The following is a 24,147-nucleotide window of genomic DNA, read 5'->3' as shown; positions in this document are numbered from 1 at the left end:
AGGGAACCAAATTCCGCCAATCCCCAAAAAAGCAAGGAGACCAGTTCTCTCCTAGAGACTCCAGGAAGGAATTCATCCCTGCAGACACCAATTTTTAGCTCAGTGAGACCTGGACCCGACTTCTGACCTACATGAACACAAGATAATACCTTTGTGTGGTTCTAAGCTAGAATTCTAGTCATATGAGGCAGTAATAGTAAATGAATGCATACACACACTCCTAAAAACAATGACAGCAAAGGAGACTGGGATAACCAGTCCTGACTTCGTCCACTTAGGGATTGTCCCCTGGGGTTAGGTGATCCATGAAGTTCCCAAGAGTCCTGGCAAGTATCTGTAAAATTAGGAAGGAGGGAAGTTGGCAGCAGGTTTGGAGCCAACAGCAATGAGTACAACAGCCAGTAAGTGCCAGGACAGACATGCCAGATGTTTTCAGCTGTCTTTCTGTCAGATTGGTCTGGTCATTAAACATTTTACATATCGCCCATGGCGATACGAATCCCGGGAGATCACCTCCGTTATACTGGACCCCATCCCGATTGGGAGGGAAAAGCTTCAGAGAACTGGCATCCAGGTCGCCACCCTCTGGCTGAGCTTCTAGAGCTCCGATCTGGAAAATGCTACATACTTCATCCCATTTAAGAGGCCTTCAGTTGTAAGATACACCATGATTTTGTGAACCACTGTGAGAGAAAAAGTACTGCTGAATAATGCTGTGCCAACGGTTTTAGGATCCATGTTAAGTGAATAAGATGTTAAAATGAGATAAAAAGGTTCATCTTCCAATTGACCGAATATGGTGCTGCAAATCTTCTACCAGTCGTAGAGATAAGCTCAGGACACGCTGTCTGCTCAGTCAAAATTGGCAGCGGAGGTCCACCTGAGTCTCCAGGGGAAGACTAGAGATCAAGGTGGGAAGGTGAGAGTGTGCTCGTGCAGCTCCTTGAAGCCAAGCTAGAGTGCCGGCTTCCTCCCGCAGGCAAAGGGCAGTCGCTGAGGGGATCCCGGTAGGGGCGCTGGACACTGGGGTCATATGGCCCCTGGTATCTGCAACAGTATTTATGACTCCATCTCCTATCAAAGCGTGAGGGATCACACCCTCTTACCTGAGAGAGGTGGACTGGAATGGCTGCCTAGCACTGGACAGTAGGTCTGCCCTCTTCCAGACCGGGATACACTCAAAGAACAGGTGCTTCATCCTTTTCCCTGGGGCTGGCCTTGAGTCCAGGAAATTTGGGGATCTCTCTGAGTGCCTTTATAATAAGGAAAATAATCAGTGTCACTGTACAGAAGTGCCCCAGGAAATCATCTCTTTTCCATAATTTTTCCCATCAGGAGAAGGACATTTGGAAAACAAACGTGGCTGGCCTGAAGTGACCCAGCTAGGGAGTGGCAGGGGGAGGCTGGAATCCACGTCCCCTGCTACTCCCAGTGCATGCTGGGAGAGGTGATCCGAGGGATGCGGGAGTGGCCACCCCCCAGGCACATCAGGGTCTGCCTCTCACTAGCCTCACATCCCATCTTGTTCCTCCTCTATAAAGCAGGGCTAGGAATAGTACCTGCCTACGAGAGAGGATTGTCCAGAAGACTGCATTAAGAAGCGGTGAGAGCCGTAGACCATTGCCTGCCTGCTAGCAATTGCCTGGCGAAGAGGGACTGTTAAGTGTCATTCTTTCCTGCAGTCTCGGGCTGCCCGCAATACCTCCCTCTTGCTATCAAGCTGGAGGTCTGAACTTTGAAACTTAGGGACAGAGGCATCTGTGGAATTTGCTCCCCTTGCTAATCTGGTAAAGTCAACAAATCATTTCTGTTCAACCCGAGAGGAGCCGCTGGAGATGTGAGGACATGGCCTGCAACAGGCCATGGGGGCACGGAGTGCTTGCTGGATGGAGGGAGAGTCAGCAGCCTGACTGGGGGAAGGAGGAGGCTTTTTAAGGGCTGGGGAAGCCCATTGAGTGTGGAGGGGAAAGGGAAGGGGCACAGGAGCCTTGAGGCGCCGGGGCCGGGGCGCTTGGCATGTGAACGGAGTGGAGAAGGCCAGGAAGGGGGATGTGGTATAGGCCTGTACACTAGAAAGGAAGGGGACTCAGTCTATGAAAAGAACCATTTTCTGTGGCGCTCAGGAAGGGCCTCTCACTGGGGATTTCCTACACAGGGCTCCAGGCCTTGGCCGCCTTCCCAGGGAAAGGTGGTGTTTGTCGTGGGGAACTTGCACACTGCAAGTCTTTAGTTCAGTGACGAATGGGGCCCACTCTTGTCTCTGGCACTGCCGGTCTCCCTGAGCCTCGTTCAGCTGGGAACAAAATGCTCTTTGCTTGAACCACCCACTTCAGCTGTCTTCATGAAAGACAGGGACACGGAGGTCGAGGCAGAAGAGCAGTGGAGCAGAGTGGAAGCTATGAATAATGCTGGACTGAGGGGAGGTGAGAGCCATGAAGGGGGAGCCCCGAACCTTGTACAGAGGGGGCTATTTCAAAGGAATAGACCCTTGCCACAGGGCTTTGGGGTGGCCCTAAGCCTGCTGGCCAGCCCCAGGCCCCTGGTCGTGCTGTCCTGGCTAGGCAGAGGAGCTCTGTGTGGTCTAAGGAGAAGCCTCCTTGGAGAGAGTAATTTCAAAATCAAAAAAGAAAAAAAAAAAAAAGCACAATCAACTCCCTTTTCCAGTCTTTTCCAACCCGAATCAAAAAAGTACAGTATGTGCTATTGAAAAATCACGTCTCAGAAGCAGTGCACACTTTCTGACAGCATCTGCCAAGATTTCCGCAGAGGCTGATAGAAACAAACGTGTTCCATTTTCGCGTTGTATAATGAGGAGATGGAGTCCTTGCACACCTGTTCCGGCAAGACAATGATGGTGTTATTACAGGAGGCATTGTGCTGCAAAGATCATTCCTCTCTCTCCTGCCCCTGCCCATCACCAGCCTCACTGGGCGCTTCTCCCCTCTCCTCTCTTTACCGTCCCGTTTCTCCTTTCTTCTCATGTTTCCTCTCTTGCTTTCCCTTTTCCTGGTCTCTCATTTCTTTCCTTGCTCGGCATGCCCTCCCCACCTTAAAGAAACCCAGGGGACAAAGTAAGGAATTCCCATCCTACCTAGAGGTGGGGTGCTGAGAAGGCCAGGGGCTTGCTGCTAGGTGTCGGATGAGAGAGGAGAGCCTTTGTGCTGCTTGTCACAGTGCTGGCAGTTCCTACTGTAAAGGGCCCATTCCCACCAGTCAGCAAGAATCCTTGAGCCCAGTCAGAGAAACCTCTGGACCTGCCCGGTGCCCACCCTCATCAGCATGGAATCAGGAGAGATAGCAGTGTGACTAGCTATTTCCTGCCAAGTAGCCAACAAATGGAAAGAGCTGAACGTATTTAATATCTAGGAATATTCCACATTGTAACTGGATACTTTCCGGATACATAATTGATTTACAAAGGAATGAAATTTTAATGTTGGAATATAAGCACAAAGAATCAGAATGTGGGAGTGAATTTCAGGGTGGAGGGAGCCTTCCTCCATTACTGTTTTTCAAATCATTCATTCATTCATTCTTGGCAACAGATATTCATGTAGGACCGACTGTGTAGCCGGGAATGAGCTGGTTCTTAAGGCACATAGATGGAAAGCTATAATTCTTGCCTCTTAGGGCCTTAAAATCTACCCCAAGCCTAAGTTCTACCAGATCTAAATATAGCTTTGGTCTTGAACATATCTCCTATGCGGAAGTAGAATCCCTTTGGGACCCCTTTACTATGTAATTAACTTGGGCACCAATATAAAAATGGAATGGTATGGATTCCTGTATATAGATCCACTAATCCACCCACCCATCCATTCGTCCATTCCATGCACTCATCCACTCTTCCATTCTATTCGCCCATCTATCTACCTACCTACGTCCTACAAATCTATCTATCCATCCACTCATGTAGGGAACAAAATGCTACCTACATCTAACCATCCACCCTTCCACCTTTCCATTCATCCATCTGTCCACCCATCAATCCGTCCTTCCATCCATCCATCCATCCAGCCAGCCAGCCAGCCAGCCAGCCATCATCCTTTCAAGCATGCAGGAGGTCAATTATTAGCTCAGTGGGAATCAAGGATCACCTAAACAATTATTGTGGTAAGGACCTATGCAAAGACAGATCCCAATAGTTGTATGTAGTGTCCATGCTTAACAATTCACAAGTGAATGGTTTCTGAACCCTGCGCTGTGATCTGAGAAACAAAGATGGGGTGAATTTCAAGGGTTGGTCGTGAAGGTTTATTGGGAATTGGCTAGACTTAATCAAGATAGTGTCTCTATTTCTAGGAGTCTAGAGAGTCTAGTCTAGTCTAGAAAGTCTGGTCTAGGAGAGTGTAGGAGAGAGTGGCTCAGGGAAGGCAGTGGTTCATGCCACTTTCCAAGGAATTCTTGCTGTTGAGCTCGGCTTCAGTGTGATGGCCCCCTGCATCACAAAGGTCACTCTAACAATCACTGCTTTCTCCCTAAATGATGAGCATTTTTGTGGGCAGCTTAAGTTCCCAATATAGTTTCAATTGAACCATAGCCCCCTAAGTTGGAGAAGTCGGTGCAAATCAAGGTCTGAAATTATTCCCATGTTTCCCGAATGTTGTATTACAGTGTTTTTTTCTGCTGTGGGAATTCTGACTGAAGTTTACACTTTTCTAATGTCAACTTGAGTTGTGTCTCTTTTAAAAAAATGCTCCCTTCTTCCCATACGTCAGGTGGCACATTCTTTAGTCGTCTGGAATTAATCTGTCTCTAGCTGAATGAGAGCTGGAAAGAGGAAATAGGGGGCAGTGGTTAGAGCCCTGCACGGTCAGGAGTCCTGGTTCCCACGACTTGCTCTGCCACTGAGTCACTAGCTGACACGGGATAAGTGACTCGGTTTTTGTAAGTTATTGCCTGTCTGCTAAAGAAGGGCAGGCATGGGCTGCAGAGACGGTGCTGGGGCCACTGGGCTAGGAGGGGAGAGGCTCTTGTCTTTGCTCCAACTCACCAAATCCTTATTAACCTTGGCAACTCTCTGGGCCTTCGAACTTCCTTGGTCTCGAGAAGGAAGGGAGTGGAAATATAATTTTTACAGTAGTTTCTAGTACCTGGGATCTTAATTCCACTCACTCTTATATTTAGCATATTGAATGCCTGGAGCTGATCATTTTTAACTCTCTGCTCCTCAACATGAATACAAAATTCACAAATAATCACTACCCGTGACATGAAACAAGTAATAATAATGGCAGGTTGCATTGTTTCGCTGTTTTGAAATTTTTTTTTTAAGATTTTATTTATTTATTTGACAGACAGAGATCACAGGTAGGCAGAGAGGCAGCCAGAGAGAGAGGAAGGGAAGTAGGCTCCCTGCTGAGCAGAGACCCCCCCCCCCCATGCGGGGCTCGATCCCAGGACCCCGGGATCGTGACCTGAGCGGAAGGCAGAGGCTTTAACCCACTGAGCCACCCAGGTGCCCCTCATTGTTTTGAATTTTATGCACATATAAAAGCTGCACGTGGTCACACAGAATGACAAAATTGGAGCCACACGTACTCTTTCTTCGGCTCTAAAATTGCTGTGCTAGAATTGTTTCCAATTTGTGGTTCAAATGCAAGCTTCCGAAGTACCCTTGGGCTGGGGACATGACTGGGCTGGAAACAAGCTCAAATGATTCCAGCTGGATATGAACTTACTCAAAACAAGCACGTACGTCTAAGACCCTGTATATTAGGGGTCGACTGTATATATGAGAGTTACTAGGATTGTATATATGAGAGTTACTAGGATTAACCTGCATGTAGAAAGCAACGTTTATTAAAAGATAAATAATAAAAACGTGCTGGGGGCACCTGGGTGGCTCAGTGGGTTAAGCCTCTGCCTTCGGCTCAGGTCATGATCCCAGCGTCCTGGGATCGAGCCCCATATCAGGCTCTCTGCTCGCTCGGCGGGAAGCCTGCTTCTCCCTCTCCCACTCCCCCTGCTTGTATTCCCTCTCTCGCTGTGTCTCTCTCTGTCAAATAAATAAAATCTTAAAAAAAAAAAAATAAAATAAAAACGTGCTGAGTTGGAACTTACATTTTTGTTATTAAGACTCAGCAACGGCTACAACAATTGCTTAGAACCTAGAACCAAAAGACTTGGGTGAGGTCCCGTGTTTTTACCGATAACATTGTTTAGAATTGCTATAGTGATAATACAGAAAAAGCCTACCCAATTTTTAGGCACTTTTGTCATTTACAAATTTTTAAAAATTTTGAAATAATTTTAGATTTATAAGAGAGTTGCAAAAAATGAGATAGACTTCATAAATCTTTCACCTAGCTTATAGAAGAGTGATACAGTTATTGAAACATGGAAATTAAAACTGATACACTGCTATTAACCAATCTACACGGGGTGCCTGGGTGGCTTAGCGGGTTAAGCCCCTGCCTTCGGCTTAGGTCATGATCTCAGGGTCCTGGGATCAAGCCCTTCATAGGGCTGTCTGCTCAGCAGGGAGCTTGCTTCCCTTCTCTCTGCTTGCCTCTCTGCCCATTTGTGATCTTTCTCTGTCAAATAAATAAATAAAATCTTAAAAAAAAACCACAACAGTCTACACACTATCTGGATTTTAGCAGTTTTCACTAAAGTCCTTTTTCTGTTTCAGGGTTTTTCATCCAGGATACCACATTGCATTTAGAGGTTTATCATTGTTTAAAAAAATTTTTTTTAAAGATTTTATTTATTTATTTGACAGAGAGGGACCCAGCGTGAGAGGGGACACAAGCAGGGGGAGCGTAGGAGAGGGAGAAGCAGGATTCCTGCCAAGTAGAGAGCCTGATGCGGGGCTCTATGAGGGGGCTCAATCCCAGGACACTGGAATCATAACCCAAGCTGAAGGCAGATGCTTAACAACTGAGCCACCCAGGGGCCCCTGTTTTAAAATTCTTTATAAAGCAACTCCTTAGTGCTTGCTGCCGGGGATGACTGCTTCTACAGCTCTGCCCTTCGTATACCATGGATTCCACTAAACTGCTGTGATACTGGGGGCAAGACGATCTGGCCCAGCCGTGAAGCCTCGTTCTTTGGTGAAAGGTGGTATGGAGTCTGATATAATATGGTGGGCTACAGAGCACAAACCATCCACTGTGTCAGGCTGGAGATCCTTCAGCCAGACCCTCCAACAGTAACTGTTAGGGGTAGGACACTGGCAAGGTTCATGTTCCTTCCGTAAGAAATCGGAAAGCAAGGACGGTTTGGGGCAAGAATGCAGTGTGTCCTGTGAGGCAAAGATGTGAAAATATATAGAATAAGAAACCCTGGAAAAAAATCACTGTGCAGATCCTCCTAGATGTCTGCTCCACACCCATTCTCCCCTTTTCTCCTGCAATCAGAATTTTTATTTTATTCAAGTAAGGGGTAGCCAGGGTCTTCAAAGGAGGTGTGAAATCTCTGCAAGCTCTCTGAGGATGTCTCCCTGGTGAGGTTAATCCAATTATGTCAATTCCATTCACCTTGCCAATGGCTGGTTTAGGAATGGGCACGGGGTGAATTACTGGCCAGTGAAGCATTAGGAGAAATCTGAGGTTTCTGCAAAAGTTTTCCTCACTCTTCAAAATACCCTTCTCCACCTTGTCTGAATTTTGGGTCTTGTTGTATGAAGGAATGCATAATGAATACCTAGAGCTGTTGCAGCCACTTTGTAACCATGAGGGACAAGTTTGAGACAAAAGCAAACACAGAGTGGCAAAGTGGGAAGATAGTGAGATCCTAGTTTTCGATGAATCATTTACTTCTGGGAATGAACTAACTCAGGACTTTTTGTTATGTGAGAAAATACATTTTCCATTTGTTGGGGATAATGGTTACCTTTATACCAGCCTAGGCAACAGCACCTCTTATTCAATCATTCATTCAACCAACACTTGATGAGAATATGCCATATGGGATTCTTGTGCTTGGTGCTATTGGAAAAGAGAGCAAATGGCTAGATTCCTGAAGGGTGACAGTATTGAAAGGCGGGGTGGGGGGGGATGATAAAACTCATAGACAAATACACTGCAGGAGGACGTGCTGCTACCTGAGAGGTATGTACACAGTATGGTGCCCATGCCTCCAGCCCAGTGCCCTAAAGATAGCTTCAAGAGGGAAGCACGGTCTTTATCTTTTTTTTTTTTAAAGATTTTATTTATTTATTTGACAGAGAGAGAGAGATCACAAGTAGGCAGAGAGGCAGGCAGAGAGAGAGGGAGAAGCAGGCTCCCTGCTGAGCAGAGAGTCTGATGGGGGGCTCAATCCCAGGGTCCTGAGATCATGACCTGAGCCGAAGGCAGAGGCTTAACCCACTGAGCCACCCAGGCGCCCCAGCACGGTCTTTATCTTGAGGGCTGGTTACCATTTTGGCAAAGGGACATGGAACAAAGGCCTTGTGAGGGGAACAAAGACATGAAGATTGGAAGCTACATGATCTGTTCTGGAGAGAGGGGCTACTCCAATTTAGTTAAGAGTTGGTGTGGCAGAATTAGCAGCAGCCGTGAGGGGACAGGTGGAAAGACAGACCATATGGCCCTGATCAGTGCCATGTTTTAGGAAGCCTGAAACGCTGTGGGGTGGTCTAGCAAAGGGAACCCTGTGCTGACCTGCTGGTCTGAGTCCTGGTTCAGCTACCCACTAATTATGTGGCCCTTGGTCATTCATGTGTCTCAGAAGAGCGACATCAGGGGTTGGTAATGACCGTCTTGCCATCCTCACAGGGCTACTGTAAAGTGCAATAGAAACATGACAGGTAATTATTTCCTCCACCTCCAGATGTAACTATATATTCACCCATTCTTAGGGCCTTGCCCCAGCCTGAGGAGTTTTCCTTCTTCCGCTTATGGTTGGAGCTGTTCTCCTTGATTTTTTCAATGATCTCTAGTATTATTTCGAGTATTTTCAGTTCTGCCTTTTCTCTCCTGTTTCTTCTCCAAACACGCTCCAATCTCAAAAAAATATGTAATTTAAAGATCCTGCCTTATATCCTCTCTATCCCCCAAGACACTATAATTTCCCTTTTCCTCATCAAACTTCTCAAAAGAATAGACTACTCTCTCACCTCCTTTTCTCATCTTCTACCCACGGTGAAGCCCACTCCAACGTCCATTTAAAAATGGCTCTCAAAAAAAAAAAAAAGATGCTCTCAAATTCCATAATGACTGCATCTAGGGGCTTCATTTTATTTGCATCCTGCCCGATTTACCCTAGCCTTGTGAAATGCCTGTGTCCTGGCTTCAGGCACCCCACACTTTCCCTTTTCTCTTCCTCCCTTCTCGGCTTGGGGTTCCCTACTTAGGACGCTGCTGCCCTCAGGCTTTTTCTCACTCAACACACTCTCCAGGGATCCCTTACTTCCAACCTCTCGGCTTCAACAGTCCCATTGCAGATGAACCACAAACACCTTTAATTCTGGGTTTCCCTCCCTAACTCCAGTCCAACAACCATTTTTACCTGAGCTGTCAAAGTGGCGATTTGGATGTCTCGAGACTCCTCAAGCCCAGCTTATTCAAAGGTGAGGCCATCTTCTCCTCTTATGCCTGCTTTTTCTCTGTTGTTCCACAAAAATTTTTAAATTATTTTTTATTTTAAAAAATATTATATTTATTTATTTGACAGAGAGAGAGAGAGAGAGCAAGCGAGAGCCCACAAGCAGCGGGGAGAGGAAGAGGAAGAGGGAGAAGCAGACAGGGAGCCCGATGTGGGGCTCAATGCCAGGACCATGGGATCATGACCTGAGTGGAAGGCAGTGCTTAACTGACTGTGGCACCCAGGCACACCGACATAGTTTTTTTTTAATGACGCCACCATCATTTATGTCATCCCAGCTTTAAGTTTTGACTCCTTTCACTCCTGTAGATCTTATATTAAAGCAGTCCCAAATCCGGTCAAGAGGTCAGTTGGGACTGCAGTCAGCTGGGACTGCGGTCGTAAAGACTTGACGAGGGCTACAAGATCTTTCCAAGGTGGCAAGCCTGGCAAATTAGTGCTGGCTGTTGGCAGGAGGCCTTGGTTCTTGGCCACATGGACCTCTCCATAAAGTTGCTTGAGTATTTTCACAATGGGGATGTCAGCTTCCCCCAGAACAAGTGATCTAAGACAGAAAGGGGGAAACAAAAATATCTTTCACGACCTAGTCTTGGGAGTCACACACCATCACTTATGCCATATTCTATTTGTTAGAAGTGATCTGCCAAGTCCAGCCCACATTCGAGAGGAGGGATCAATTGCCACTGCTTGAAGGGAGTATCAAAGAATTTGAGGACATATTTTAAAACCACCACACATGGATTGTCTTATCTTTCATCCCTGGTAACTAGAACAGTGTTTGGCACTTAGTAGGTGCTCAACAGATGTTTCTGATGGAATGGTGTATTAAAGGGGGAGATACTGGAGGCAGGGTATCTGTGGGTAATTAGTGTGGGCCAGGTGAAGAATGTTGGGTGGGGGGATTGTTGGGAGGTTGTTCTGAGGTGCTGAGATTCATAGGCTCCATAACCGATTGGATGAGGAGTTGGGAAGAGGTCTGTCTGGGGTTGAAGATGGTTTTGAAACTAGGACTTAGAGGGGCGCCTGGGTGGCTCAGTGGCTTAAGCCTCTGCCTTTGGCTCGGTCATAATCCCAGGGTCCTGGATGGAGCCCCGCAGCAGGGAGCCTGCTTCCCTCTCTCTCTCTGCCTGCTGCTCTGCCTACTTGTGATCTCTGTATGTGTGTGTCAAATAAGTAAATAAAATCTTAAAAAAAAAAAAAAGAAACCAAAAAACAAAACTAGGACTTAGAGATGGCTGGGATGGCTGAAGTAGGCACCTAGTGCTTCCTCCCTGGGGTTGCAAGGTAGTGAATACCAAACCATGCATCTAAGAACACTTTGTCTAGCTGTTCAATTGCATTTGAAAGGACTCAGGGCTGGCAGTCATCAGTATGAGCAATGTCTAAGCTATCCACTTTACTTTACATTTCTCATTTATAAACCTGGAGGTTATAATTCCTAACTATGTCCTGGGACTTTCAGCCTGAACACAGTGTAAAGAGGTTGACAGTATCCCACTTTTTACAAGAAATTCCCACAAGAATATCCTCTACAAAGGATCACGGGGAAACATGAGCAAAGTATTAGGTTGAACCATCTGAAATGCTGGTATTCTAGTTTTGACCTATAGAGAAACTGATTGCATAGGGTTCAACCTAATAGATGTGGCTGCAGTTTGAAAATATGAACACCTTTTCATAGATGGAAAATTAAGATGTTCTCCAGTTCTTGATCTTTCTTTTCCTCATGAGACTTTGGTCCAGCTTGAAGAAAGGTCAGCCTTGAGGTTAAATGTTTAGTCGAATATAGGCATTACTTTCTCATTTCCTGAAGTCAGACAAATTAAAGACCAAAGGTTGTATGCTAAATACTGACAAGTGAAGAAACTTCAGATGTCAAATTTATCTAGAAGTCAAGGCCTGTCTCAAGCACATTTCGTACACGTGCCATGTTTAAGAAATCGTATTTACTTAGACCTGAAATAACTGTGGACCTAAGGAAAAAGAGAATAGGAAATAAAGAGTTCTTTGTTCATTTTGCATTTTTGCACATCTAGAAAGTGATTAGTTGGCTCCTTCATTACTGGTAGGAATGAATCCAATATTTGCTTATATAAATTAATTTATTAAAAATACATTTTGTCCTTTCCAGGAGTACTTTTAAAACTCAACATTAAATAGGAACTTTACATGAGACAGTGCCTTCTTTTTTTTCTTCTTCCGTGTTTATTCTTCAGAGCAATTAATATTTGAGGCAGACTTTGGGTAAGACGTGTAGAACTATTTTATAGTAGCAAAAATGTCTCAGAAGTTAGCAGAACTGCACCCATTCATCCACTCCCCTCATTGGAATACAGGCTACCCCGAGGCAGGTTTTTTTTTGTTTGTTTGTTGCATTATTCCCAGCAATCCGAACCTTGCCTAGGTCACTGCCAGCTCTCAATAAACACTTGGTTGACTTGATTCATTGATCATCCGTGCCTGGCGCTGCGGCCAGCGGGAAGGCCCGCCGGCAGCCCTCCTCCCTCCACCGAACCTGCGCTGCTCTCGGCCCCGCAAGGGGCATCCGGCTACCCGGCCCACCCCACTCGGCCCGGCCGCGGCCTCCCCGGCCCTTCCCTTCCCGCGGAGGAAGGAGCGAGCGCCGAGAGAAGTGGGAAACCCAGGCCCACTTCCTGTCCCGGCAAGGCCGGGCGTCAGCGCCCCCCGCGGCCTGCTCCCTGGGCGCGGCAGGCGGCCGGGCCACAGCAGCGAGAATGCGGCGGGGCGCGGCGGCGGCGGCGGCGGCAGGCCGGGAGGCGGGCGCCGGGCCAGGGGACCCGGGCTAGGGTACCCCGGCCGCGCTCGCTGCCCCGCGCGCCGGCCCCGCCCCCTGCGCGTCCCGGCGGCCAGAGGGTTAAGGGCGCGGGGGGCGGGGCCGCAGCGAGGCCGGCGCGCGGAGTGCGGGCGGCGGGTGGGGAGGGGGCTGCGGCCGGGGGCGGTTCCGGGCGGCGGGGGCGGGGGCGGGCGGAGGAAGGGGGCGGGCCCCAGAAGTTGTTGGGCGCTAGGCCGGCGGGCGGGAGCGCGAGCGGGGCAGCGGGCCGGCGGGCGGACCGGGCCGGGGCTGGAGAAGTTTGCGCGGCGGCTCGAGAGCGCAGGGTGCGGGCCCCGCCGGCCGCTGCGCGCCCGCTGCCATGGCTTTCCGCAGGAGGACGAAAAGTTACCCGCTCTTCAGCCAGGAGTTCGTCATCCACAACCATGCGGACATCGGCTTCTGCTTGGTGCTCTGTGTCCTCATCGGGCTTATGTTCGAGGTGAGCGAAACTGAGGAGGGGGTGCCCCCTCTGGTGCGTCGCCCGGCGTAGCCCTGCAGGTCCTGCGGGTCCTCGTCCAAGCCGGGGCGCCTGGCTGCCATGTACGTTCTCCGCACCCCGGCTTTGTGCACTCTGCGCCCCCTTGGCCTCCTGGTCAGCCCGGACGCCACCCCTCAGCTCTGCGCCCTGCCAGCCTTGCCCTGTTCTGCCGCCCCCTTGAGCACCCACCCTATCCTGCAGCGCTCTCTGCAGCCCTGGATCCTAAGCCTGGCCTTGAATCAACCGCAGCTCTGCCACCCTGGCCCAACTAGTGGGGTTTCCTTTCTGGTGTCCTGGAGTCAAGCCCGGAGACTCCCAGACCCGCGGTCATTGCACAATTCCCCCTCTCAGGCGGTGGCCGCCAGCTAGCTCTGGGCTTTTCCAGTGGGAGGGACCCTGACTCTTCCACGTCTCACCTGGTTTTCCAGCTCTTATGCATCCTCACGTCTGGGACATGCTCAGGGTGTTCACGTGTGGTCCTGGCCCCATCCCAGCAGTGCCCTTCTGCCATCCTTCTGCCCCTCCTCCCTTTTTTCGCCCTTGCCTAAAAGGCCAGGTTTCATATACCCTTTATTACTCTGTGGACGGTTCATTTAGATCCATCTATAGTGGACCCAGAACTTCTCCCCTGTTACAGGGGCAAGGAGAGGGACAGGGATAGTCTCTGTTTTTAGGGAAAAGGTGATTCTCTCAGAGCTGTGGGGGACAGGGCCTGGAGAGGATGGTCCCTCACCGGGACAGCAGTGCCCTGGTGTGGGCCTCACCAAGCAGAGTTTTAATAAGACCCCTGGGGGTCAGAATCCAAGGGAATGATTCTCTGCTCCGGAGAGGGAGAAAAATGTGATATCCAAAGTGGAAAGAACTGGAGGAAAGTGAGTATTGGGCTTGCTCTGGCATATCTTGTCTCAAGAGTGAGATTATGTGAATGACACTCCCCTCACTCTCACGGATGATGTCCCCTTTGAGGCGTGCCTGGTCCTCCCTGCTGGGTTGTGTTGCTTATCTGTGTTCTTGGGCATGGGTTAGGAAGCTGTAACCATTTACAAACAGCCTTGGAATTGGATGCTTCCTAGTGTGGCTAATTTCTCCTTCAGGAGCCCTCTCTCTCTGAGTTCCCTGTCTCCCCTCTAAGGATAACAGGGGTTCTACTTGGCCCTGAAGCTGTCCTCAGGCTGGGGACACTTTCATGGTGGCGAGTCAGGGTTGGATGTGTGAATGCACCCTTGGCTGGGCTTCGGGGTCTGTAGGAAACAAACCTGGGACCAGGACTGGGGTCTGCCGTCCAGATTTTGCTAGCGCTCCTCCACTTCTGTCCCTCCATCCTTCCTTCCCCCACCCCACAGCTCTATTCACCCTGACTCTGTCAAGCCAGGGTTGTCCCTGGGTCCCCGTCTCTGCTCTGTCACTAGTTGGACTGCGGAGTTGACCACAGCCTCAGTTTCCCCTTGGCTAAAGAGGTTAGTAAAACTTGTCTTCCTCACAAGGTTATTGAAAGGTTTAACTGAGATCGTGTAAGCAATAGAATAAGAGCCCGAACAGAAGCTACAAATGTGAAAACATGTCGCTTGCTGCTGAGACCCTGTACTGTTGATCATAGTACTAGCTTAATGAAACAAGAATTTTGTTTGGTGCAGCCCATACCCTCAGTATCTATTTGCTGTCCTCTGTTCTTAAGAGGCCTCCCAGCGCCGTGTCACCAGTCTTGGAGGGTGTGGTTGGAAAGACACACGTGACAGCTGTACCTCAGAGCCACAGGCCCTTTGGCCAGCGGGGTCTCTTGCATACTTGCGCCTCTGCTGCATTGCAGGCAATTGCTAAGGTTCGTGGCTCTGTGGGTTTTATCTTTGCTTAAAAGAGCTGCTTAGGGTTTGAGCTCGGTACCTCCTTCCCTGTCCTGCCTTCAGTCTTGTGGAAAGTCCAATGCATGAAACCTGGAACTTTGTGGCAGTTGAAAAGTGCTAAGAGCCCTACCTACCTGCCAGAAGAGAAAGGTCCAGGATGGAGGACATAACAGAAAAGCCCCCCCATCCCCCGTCTTGGGATTGGCCTGGAGAGTATGGAAAGGGCCCTGGCAGAAACACACTGCCGACTGACTCCCTCTTCCCACCACCCTCTGTCTGCCGAATCTTAGACCAGCAGCCATTGGCTTTACAGCGCTGGGCACCTTTTCTAGAAGGTGCGTCTGAGGTCTGTTGTGGAATTGTCCATGTATGCTCGTATGTGAGGACAGCACAGGACTTACTAGATCTTACTTAGGGTCTTCTGGGTTCTCCCCTGGAGGTGAGGTATATGTAGGGAGGCATATGGTGGGGGAGGGGCAGTCCAGCACTTAACAACCTTTTTCCTAGAAGTGAGAACGGTAGGGGGTAGAAAGGGAAGGGGAGATAGGGAGAGAGGATGTCAGGCTCTGGGGTTTCTAATTTGGGCAGAGCTAGAGTTCCTTCATTCAGAAGCTGAGTCAGGAAAACACAGTTATGATTCTTCCCACAAGGAGTGACTCTCCTGGCCGTTCCTCCCTCTGGGGTCCTCTGCCCAGCCTCTGCCAATGAGCTGGACCCCTCCACCTCCACCCCAGGCAGCCACAGCCCCTGGCATCCTGGCTGGTGGATCCTCCCCAACTCACCCTCAGCTTGCCAGCATTTAGGGGGGGCCTTCATTCCCCACGCCCCAGGACCCTAGGAGATGATGACTCCAGATTTCCTCCCTGAGGATCGCTTCCTTGGGGATCACTTCCTTTGGGGAACACACATGAAAGTGCTCCTCCCTCCTCCTTCTGGTTTAGTTTCGGGCTGTCCTAAAATTCCTTCTCTCATTTCCAGGGTGCGGGGGGTGGGGGGCAGGTTCTTCCCCCTGCACCCAGGTTTTCTTTCCATTCCGCAAGGCTGTTTGGAATAGAGCTGTTCTGTGCAGTCACAGCACTTGGCTAAAAAATGTCAGGAATGTGGAGCTTTATTTTCCCCCTCCTTCCCTTCCAGCTTTCTCTTTCTTAACTCTGCTTTCGGGGGAGTTGGTGCAAGTGGGAGTTTTCTGCCCAGTGGTTTGGTTCTTTGGTCCTGGTGGCGGTCGAGTCCGGCCTGACCCTCCTTCAGGGTGTGGGCGGCCCGCCCGGGGGTGTGTGTGTGCGTCAGATCGGAGCAGCCTTCCCCTCCCCTTTCCCTTTGCTTTCCAGTGGCCTGTTCAGTGCCACGTTTCAAACTGAAACAGGCAGGGAAAGAGGAAAACTCTCTCATTAGTGAATGGAGAATGAGAAAAAGGCGGGCGGCGTTGGGGGGGGGGGCGTGTGTGTGAGAGTGTGTGTGTGTGTGCATCGAACAGAGAGGAAGCAGTTATACATTACCTCTAAAATGTCATTTTGAAACAGAAACTTTTTTGTTAGTTTTAAAGCTCGTTTGCAGGCTCTGCCGGCTCTGTGACAAGGAAATATTTCTACAGTCCTAGGCCTGTCATTTGTAGATGCGGTTCCCAGTTTGGTCTGCCATGACTTAAGGGTTCAGGCCCCAGAGCTCTTTTCCAGTGGTGGCTGGTTTTGCTGCTTCTAGAGGTGGCTGCGATAGGGCTGCCTTCTTCCCCGTTCCTGACACCGTGATTGACTTGTCAGGATGACACGTGTGCTGCGTATACAATGGGAGTCCTGTTAGTGCATGGGCTCCGTGGCACGGGTTCACATCCTCCCAGACATACGGATCGGCATTGTAACCCGAAGCCAGGTGCCTGTCCCGTCTGTTAGCCTCAGGAAACAGTTCTGCTTCCGTGGTGCTTCTGTGAAGGAGACGCAGGTAAATGGCACCGGCTTGTGTGTGCGAACATCGGTTATTTCTTTGTACCTTCCAGTGTACTTTTGAAGATGTTTCTCCACCAGTTTTTATAGCTTTTGACTTTATGCACTATCCTGTCTAGGCTCTGATGTCGACGACCTTCAGTGGTGTTCTAGAGAAATGAGTCCAGGGAAACCGAGAAGGGTTACTCACTATCTTGGGTGCCCTTGTTCTGTGGTTGGATTTCGCTCAGTGATCTGAGCAACGGAGCAGAAATTGGGAGCTAGTTCTCCTGGTCAAGCCTCGCATGTTAAGCCTCACCTATGGGACCTAATGGCCCATCAGCCATCCCTATGTCTTCCCTTGGCCAAAATGTGATATCCAGAAAGGTGGCGTTGAGCATTTTGTGAGTTTTAGACCCTTATTTCAGGATGAAGACTGAGACCTGTAAAAAGGCCTGGCACTGTGCCCTGCCCACGAGCTCTTGATTGGTGGCCTCAGCGACAACGACCGTGCTGATCGCTGCTCTCCTTGGCTTCATCTCTGGGTCTTGCCTGCACACCTTCCACCATCACACTGGCTTGTGGGCCACCGGGGCCGCGTTTCTTTTTAGGAGTGACATGTGTTGCCATGAGACTTTGCCCTCGTGATTTTCAGTGCTGGCCATTTGCTCACTGAAGGGGATTTTTGCTCTATCCTGGGTCCCTCTTTTCCCCAGGCCGCCTGGGGGACGGCTGCTCTTGGGAGAACATCTGTTTTCTCTGTGACATCCAGTGCATTAGAACAAGGGCTGTGGGTCCCTGGGCAGCCTCTGTCAGCCGTGCGCAGGAGTCAGAACCGTGAGGGGACCGCCCTGCACGCTAAGTGGGTGCCACTTTTCTCTTGCTCGCTCTGTTGTCTGAGCCCTCCATTGCCGCTTTCTCGGGGGCACTGTCCAGACCAGTCACAACAGAGCTCCTCAGTCCTGACTGTTTGTAGAGTACATGTGTTGCTATGGTGAAAACTTCACTCTGGCAGGCATGAGCTCCCTTTTGATCTGCTTCGTCGTGGGCAGGGGCCCCAGAAATCACTCCGTCGCAGAGCTGATGTGCCTCCTGTTCCCACCCTGGTAAATGACGAAGCCAGAGGGTTGATAAGACCGGATTAGAGTTCCCCAACAACACAAATGCTTTCTAATCAGCGAGAGCGCTCTTAGCAGGCTTCAGTGGGAAACTGCCCGATGCTATCTCTTCACCTTTTCATCCGGAGCCCTGTATCTGGTATCCACTGGTACCTAATGGTTAAAGAAAGGGGGGTGGGGTGGGGAAAGGAGGAAAAGAAAACAGTAAAACCACTAACATGGCTCCTGACATAGCCCTTCTTATTTCACGGGCAGACCTTTATCTTTTACACTGTCCCTTGCTCTGCCTTGATTTACCTCTGCTGTCTCAAGTGCCCCACAGTGGAGGAGAGCCCAACTCAACCTCGTCACAGCTGGTTGGTGTTACAAGTTCACAACGCGGTTTGAAGAGCTTTGCAGGCAGCTCTTCTGGCCTGTGGAGGTTCTCACAGCGTTCCTTGCTTTTCAGCAGAGGAAGTGGAGCCAGATTATGAGTGAGGGGGGATCTGAGGGCCCCCGAAGCCCTCTGGTGAGTTTGCGGGAGCCCAGGGTTAGGTGAGGCACTGCTCCATGGCTCTCCGCCCGAGCCACGTTGCCTCTTGACGGCTTCCCTCATGTGTCTTGAGGGGTTGGCAGCCCTTTCCCTCTGTGAAATGCTTTACTAGCCTCACCCTGTAATCTGGATGGTTTATGGGGGTTGTCATACCCATCCAGAGCCGGCTTCCAGAGGAGAGACTTGGCCAAGGACCATTCCCTCCGAGTTAGAGCTGGAGCCAAAATAAGAATTCAGCAACGTCTGGCTCACATTTAGAGCTCAGCCCTAATGCTTCCATGAACGGGGATTCTGTGGAATGTAGCCACAGGCTGCTTTATTTTTCTTTGTCTGAGCGGAATCTGTTTATTACCTGGAAGTAATGTCTTCAGGTCGTTGTTCCACTCGGAGGTTTTTCTGCCTGGAACAGTCACTGAAATGTGCATCTCCCTGAGCGAGAGACGACCGAGAGGGACCCAAACTCCTGTATCCCGCGTGAACATAGGCAAATGGGCGGGGGCTTTACCTGCCGTGAAAGTTACTGCCTGTCGTTAGCCGACATCTGGGTAAGCGGAGCTGCCTCCGGCTGTTCTATTTTCATTGCCCTTATCCTCAAGTTAATATTGTGGCCATAGCCCAAGGGCATATCTTTCTTCCACATGTCACGGGTTGAAGGGCTAGAGGGAAACCTAGAAGTCATCTACTGTTTATAGAAAAGGAAAATAAGACTCTCAGAGGTTGGGAAAATTGCCCAGGACAGTAGAGGGAATTTCTGGCAAATGTGGGGCTTGAACCTACATCTTCTGACTCAAGTTTAGGGAATTTTCTACGTATTTGCCCACTGGAATTCTCGATGCTGCCTTTGAATGCAAGGGTATGGGAGGAAGCTTGCAATTGATACATCTTTGTTAAGTGTGCCACGTTGGTTAATTTGGCAGCTGTGTATTGAATTCCGGCCATGTGCCTGCATTGAGCTCTGGGAATGCAGATGAAGAAGGTGGGGTCCTTGTCCTCAGAGAGGTCACCGCGTGGTAGCTTAAAGCTGGTAAACTCTTTGTGGAGGGGCATCAGGCCTTGAACTTGATATAAGTGGCAGGTGCAGCTTACAGACAGACTGTTGGGCCTCAACCTCAAACCACTGCTGTTAATGGAAGGGGGTGGTTTACTGAGCCCCAACATCCTGAGTGTGGCGTTGTCAGTCGTTAGAGGACAAGAACGGTGGTCATTTAGAAACCTGTGACGCACAGCTGGTAGTCTTGTACTTTATAGCTTTGAGAATAAGTGAGCTGACCAAGGCTGTGTGTGTGTGTGTGTGTGTGTGTGTGTGTCCATCCGTGTGTGTGCATTGATATGATTCCTAGTACTAGGAGGTCTTTATTTTTTTAAAGATTTATTTATTTCCGGGGCACCTGGGTGGCTCAGTGGGTTAAGATTTATTTATTTCATTGAGAGAGAGAGTGAGCAAAGTGTGAGCCGAGGCAGAGGCAGAGGGGGAGGGAGAATCTCTGGCAGCCTATCTGCTGAGTGGGGAGCTTGATCCCAGGAGCCTGAGGTCTCAACCTGAGCCTCAAATCAAGAGTTGGATACTTAACCGACTGAGCCATCCAGACTCCCCATGAGGTCTTTATTGATTGAGGTTAGGAGAACTCGTCCATATGATTTCTTGAGATTTTTGCCATCAAACTCCAAAATGATCTGAAATGTTCCTTTTGGGTTAGTGGAAGTGACGATTATACCTGGGATAAGAAGGATATCATCCTCAGAGCCTCAGATGCCCTGTCTTTGAAGTAGGGTGAGGATTTCTTAATAAAGCTCCTGAAGTTTGCAAAAGCAGGGTATTTTTTTTTTTCTTGGTAGGCTCTATGCCCAACATGGGGCTTGAACTCATGACCTGGAGATCAAGAGTTGCATGCTCTACTGGCTGAGCCAGCCAGGTACCTCAGGGCAGAGTATTATTAATCACTTTGTTCCCTCATTTTTATTATAAAGGTATAGATTACAGAAATTTTTAAAAAGAGACTTTTTGTGACCCACCACCATTAGGAAGATTTCATTGACTTTTGGGGAGGCAGAAGGCTGTGTCTACCTTGAGACAAAAGATAGAGAAGTGATTTGCTGCTCCCTCCGCCTGCCCCCACACTTGCTTTGAAGAATGCCTGGGATCATCCTGGTTAGTCAGCAAGTGTTTACAGTCTGGTCTGTGCACCCCTACAGTGTGGGGTCTGGCGAAAGATAGCGTTGAGAGTTGGTGAGAATGTTGCCTTAAGGCTTAGGGGTGCCAGGAATGTATTACAGGCTCCTTTCCTGAATGTGAAGAGTAGTCTAGGGGCTCCTGACGTGAAGGAGCGCTCCTGGGGCAAGCAGGCCTCCCCTCCAGCAATTCCTGGAGTCCTGCAGGAAATCACCGGGCTTGCTTCACAATGCCTGGTTTCCTGCTGAGAATTCCTTGGAACTTGGAGCAGAATTGAACTTTTCAGACCCAATACTTCTGGAGTTTAGAGCGTGTGTCCTTTGTAGTCTGACTTCACACTGGATCAACTTTTGGCCTCTTGGGCAAGGAATCACTTGTTCATATGGATTTTGTGACTGTTGCCCTGAAGGTAGAAAGGAATGATTAATAGCTGTTTCTCTTCATTGTTGTTGTTGTTGTTGTTGTTGTTTTAAGTTGCAGTTTGCTTTCTGGTTTGGTGTAAAGTGTGAACATGTGCTCCTCCTCCAGAGTCCTTGAGGCTCGAGTCCTGACCCGGACATGGAAGCACGTGGGGGCAAGGGCAGGGGACTAAGACCTGGTGGCCTGGATTCTTGTTGGGGCTCTGCCACTAAATGGCTACGTGGCCCATGCAAGCCCCTCGGCTCTCTGGGACCCCACTTGCTTGCTGGGGTGTCAACTGTTGTGTGGCTCGGTCATGCAATTTCCACGTGGTTACACAGAACAGGGCTGGGGAATGTGTATACGACTTAAGTTGCCAGTCAGAATTGGGTCCACATCTGGCAGGTGGCCATCAGCCACGTGTGGCCATTCTGCTTCACCAACGTGAAACGAAATGGAAAGTTCAGTTCCTAGGTCACACGGGCCACAGCTCACATCTCAGGAGCACAGACACAGATAGAGCGTTTCCATCACCGCAGAGAGTTCTGTTGGACCATGCAGGGGCACACGTTGCTTTCTGAGGACTGGTTTCTGTTTGTTTTTATAGTAGTAAGCAGTATCTTGTGGTGTGGTTCTGTGGGGGAACCGTTAGAGGCCCCAGATCACTGTGGCTAAGGTCAGGGTTCTACCTCTGATTCTACTCTGGTTTGCTCCATCCTCGTGTCCTCACCATGTCCTCTTGGTAAGCGGTTTCACCTCTCTGTTGTAGTTTACGTGTCAGTAAAAATATGCCCCAGAGTTGTTGGGAGGATTAGGAGCGTTGATATAAAATATGTCAGAAATGTTGATATAAATACAGCGCTTGGAAGAAGGCCTGGCACAGGCTAAGTGCCCAATACCTGCTACCTGTTGTTCTTACTGGGCTTGGACAGGCTTGGAGTGATACCTTGACTCTGCAGAAACCCCCTTTGTGGCTGCCTTCTCTGCTTGGAGCATAGCTAAGAAGAAGGATGGCATGGGAAGGACGCGATGCAGGGGATGGGGGTCCTGGAGCGGCCCGGGGATGGCCCCAAACCCATGTCCTGACCCCACACCCAGACTAGTTGCTCGGGCTCTGACCCCTGCTCAAAGCCCACCGCACTTTTCACACTTTTTCTATGAAGCTTGGTTATCTGGTTTCCAAGATTATAGAAGAAAGAAAGAGTTAAAATGAGAGAAGTGGCTTGGGTAGCTAACAGCTGGGAGGACTGTCCATTAGTAAACACTTAGGAGTCATAAGAAATGAAAAGAGAAAAAGTCATGCATATTTGGTGTCACTTAGTGTACATACACAAACAACTTCTGTAGGTTTCGAGGTACCGGGAGAGACTAGCACACTGCAGTCTTGATCAAAATGATTATCTGCAGAGAAAGTAAAAGCTCACAAACACCTTTATTTTTTTAATTTTTACTTACTTATTTTTAAAAAAGATTTATGCGTGTATTTATTTGAGAGAGAGAGGAGAGAGCACACAAGGAGGGAGGTGGGGAAGAGGGAGGGGGAGAAGCAGATTCCCCACCGAGCAAGGAGCCTGATGTGGGGCTCGATCCCCGGACCCTGAGATCACGACCTGAGCTGAAGGCAGACGCTTAATGACTGAGCCACCCAGGCACCCCTCTCACAAACATTTTTAGGAACATTTCTATCCACAAGGATTAATGTTAAAGTTTGAATACCTAGATCTTTAGCAACAGGGAAAAGTTGGATACCCAGAATCATTCAGCCCCAGAAATTTCTGGCAAGCCCCATTTCTTTTTTTTATAGCCTGGAAATAGAAGGCCAACTTGGTCTGTTGTACAGTGTACGTTCTTACCCACAAAATGTGGAAGAAACTTTTTTGACATTCTTCTCATCTAGCCTGGGAAATACCTTCATTCAACACTATTCAACCATCTGCCAGTCAATTTTCTTCTTCTTTTAATCACTCAGTAAGTACACCTATTCCGTGCAGAATTCTGAAATCTGAAGTGGAAGCCAGCTAACATACTAGCTGACATGCCTTGCTCTCCTGTGGTCATTTTTGGAGCTCTGAAACAAAGAAAATGAGATGCTTGTCGGTCACTGTTTCTTGAGTTTCATGGGTCCAGACACTCTGGGCTGACAAACTGTGGCCTTGTCAGGTTGTCACTGGCCACCTCCCACACGTTCAGCCTGTAGCTGGAGCCAAGTGTAACTTGACCAATGTTGCTGGCTTCTCGGTCCCACCAGATGGGTCATTGCTCATGTGGCTCAATGGATGTGAATCTGGACTGAGCTGATTCTGATTTCTGGCCTTGTTTTTCTACAAACATTGATTAAAGAGAGCTTTTTTGTGAGGCATCGTTCTGGATGCTGGGAACACCGGGGAAGGACATGTTGCCCAGTTACAGGGAACCACTTTACCATGTGGTAAGGGAGATAGATAAAAGGAAACGACTACAGTCTCTTGGTGATGAGCTTTCCAGTGGAGCCGCCATATTGGTTTCCTATGTCTAGCCCACAGTGGTATTCACTAAGTACTGGTCTGCTGGAGGGGATGCTTGCCCAGGATAGGGGTGAGCGGATGTTGGTCCAGACCAGGGATAGAAGAGGATGTGTGTTTGAGTGCACACCTGGGGCTGGCATGAAGCTTTAGCCTCCTGAGTGGGCTCGTGTCATGGGATGCCCTACGTGAGATTGGAAACGATGGGTCTGGTTGGGAGGCTGTAACACTGATCCTTGTGAGAACTGCCCCCGACCACAAAATTTCAGCCTCCGTCCCAACCAGGAGGCAGAAGCAGGACCCCCACATCTGAATTCTCGGCTCTTGGAAGTGTAAGGCTTATTCTCCCCCATTTCTCTTGCCTCAGGCATTCTGTGTGACACAGGCAGGCAGCTCCGGCAAGGACAGCTAAAGCTGGGTGAGAGGAACAGCCTTTCCTTAGACCTTACTGTAACCCTGAGGCGTGCATTGATGTGGTGTTGCCCTTGAACATGAATATCATTGTTTTACTGTTGCGTGTTGCGGGGCCATTCTCACTGACGTGTCCTTTGAACTTACTTAAAAGGCATTTTTTGCCTCTAATATGATTCCTACTTGTTTAAAAAGTAGAGAGGGCCTCAGCTAGAGGAACATCTTTTTTTTCTGCCTTTTATTATTATTTTTTTAGCTGAATAGGCCATGAAGAGGCTTGCAGTCGAGTACTGTGGCCTTATCTATGGAAGCTGGTTCTGTTCCAGTGTTCAGGGGAGGCGGACGGAGGGGGAACTTTTCTTGTAGAGGCTTTTCTACAGGTGAGGTGGGACAGACGGG

The 24,147-nt window shown here is 49.2% G+C and overlaps 1 protein-coding gene across 2 annotated transcripts in view; it reads left to right on the top strand.

Annotated features, from left to right (window-relative positions):
• The first annotated feature begins 12,560 nt into the window (after window positions 1-12,560).
• TRAM2 (translocation associated membrane protein 2) overlaps window positions 12,561-24,147 on the top strand; it is an 82,438-nt gene continuing 70,851 nt past the window's right edge. For both annotated transcript variants that reach the window (XM_080806046.1, XM_080806045.1), the window contains exon 1: window positions 12,561-12,821. In XM_080806046.1, the coding sequence (XP_080662172.1) occupies window positions 12,702-12,821 (120 nt within the window). In that variant the 5' untranslated portion in view covers window positions 12,561-12,701. The remainder of the gene's footprint in view (window positions 12,822-24,147) is intronic.

Source organism: Martes martes (genome assembly GCF_963455335.1).
Source record: "Martes martes genome assembly, chromosome: 6".
Taxonomy (NCBI): domain Eukaryota; kingdom Metazoa; phylum Chordata; class Mammalia; order Carnivora; family Mustelidae; genus Martes; species Martes martes.
The sequence above is the reverse complement of the archived record's forward strand: the minus strand, read 5'-3'. Positions and strand labels throughout refer to the sequence as shown.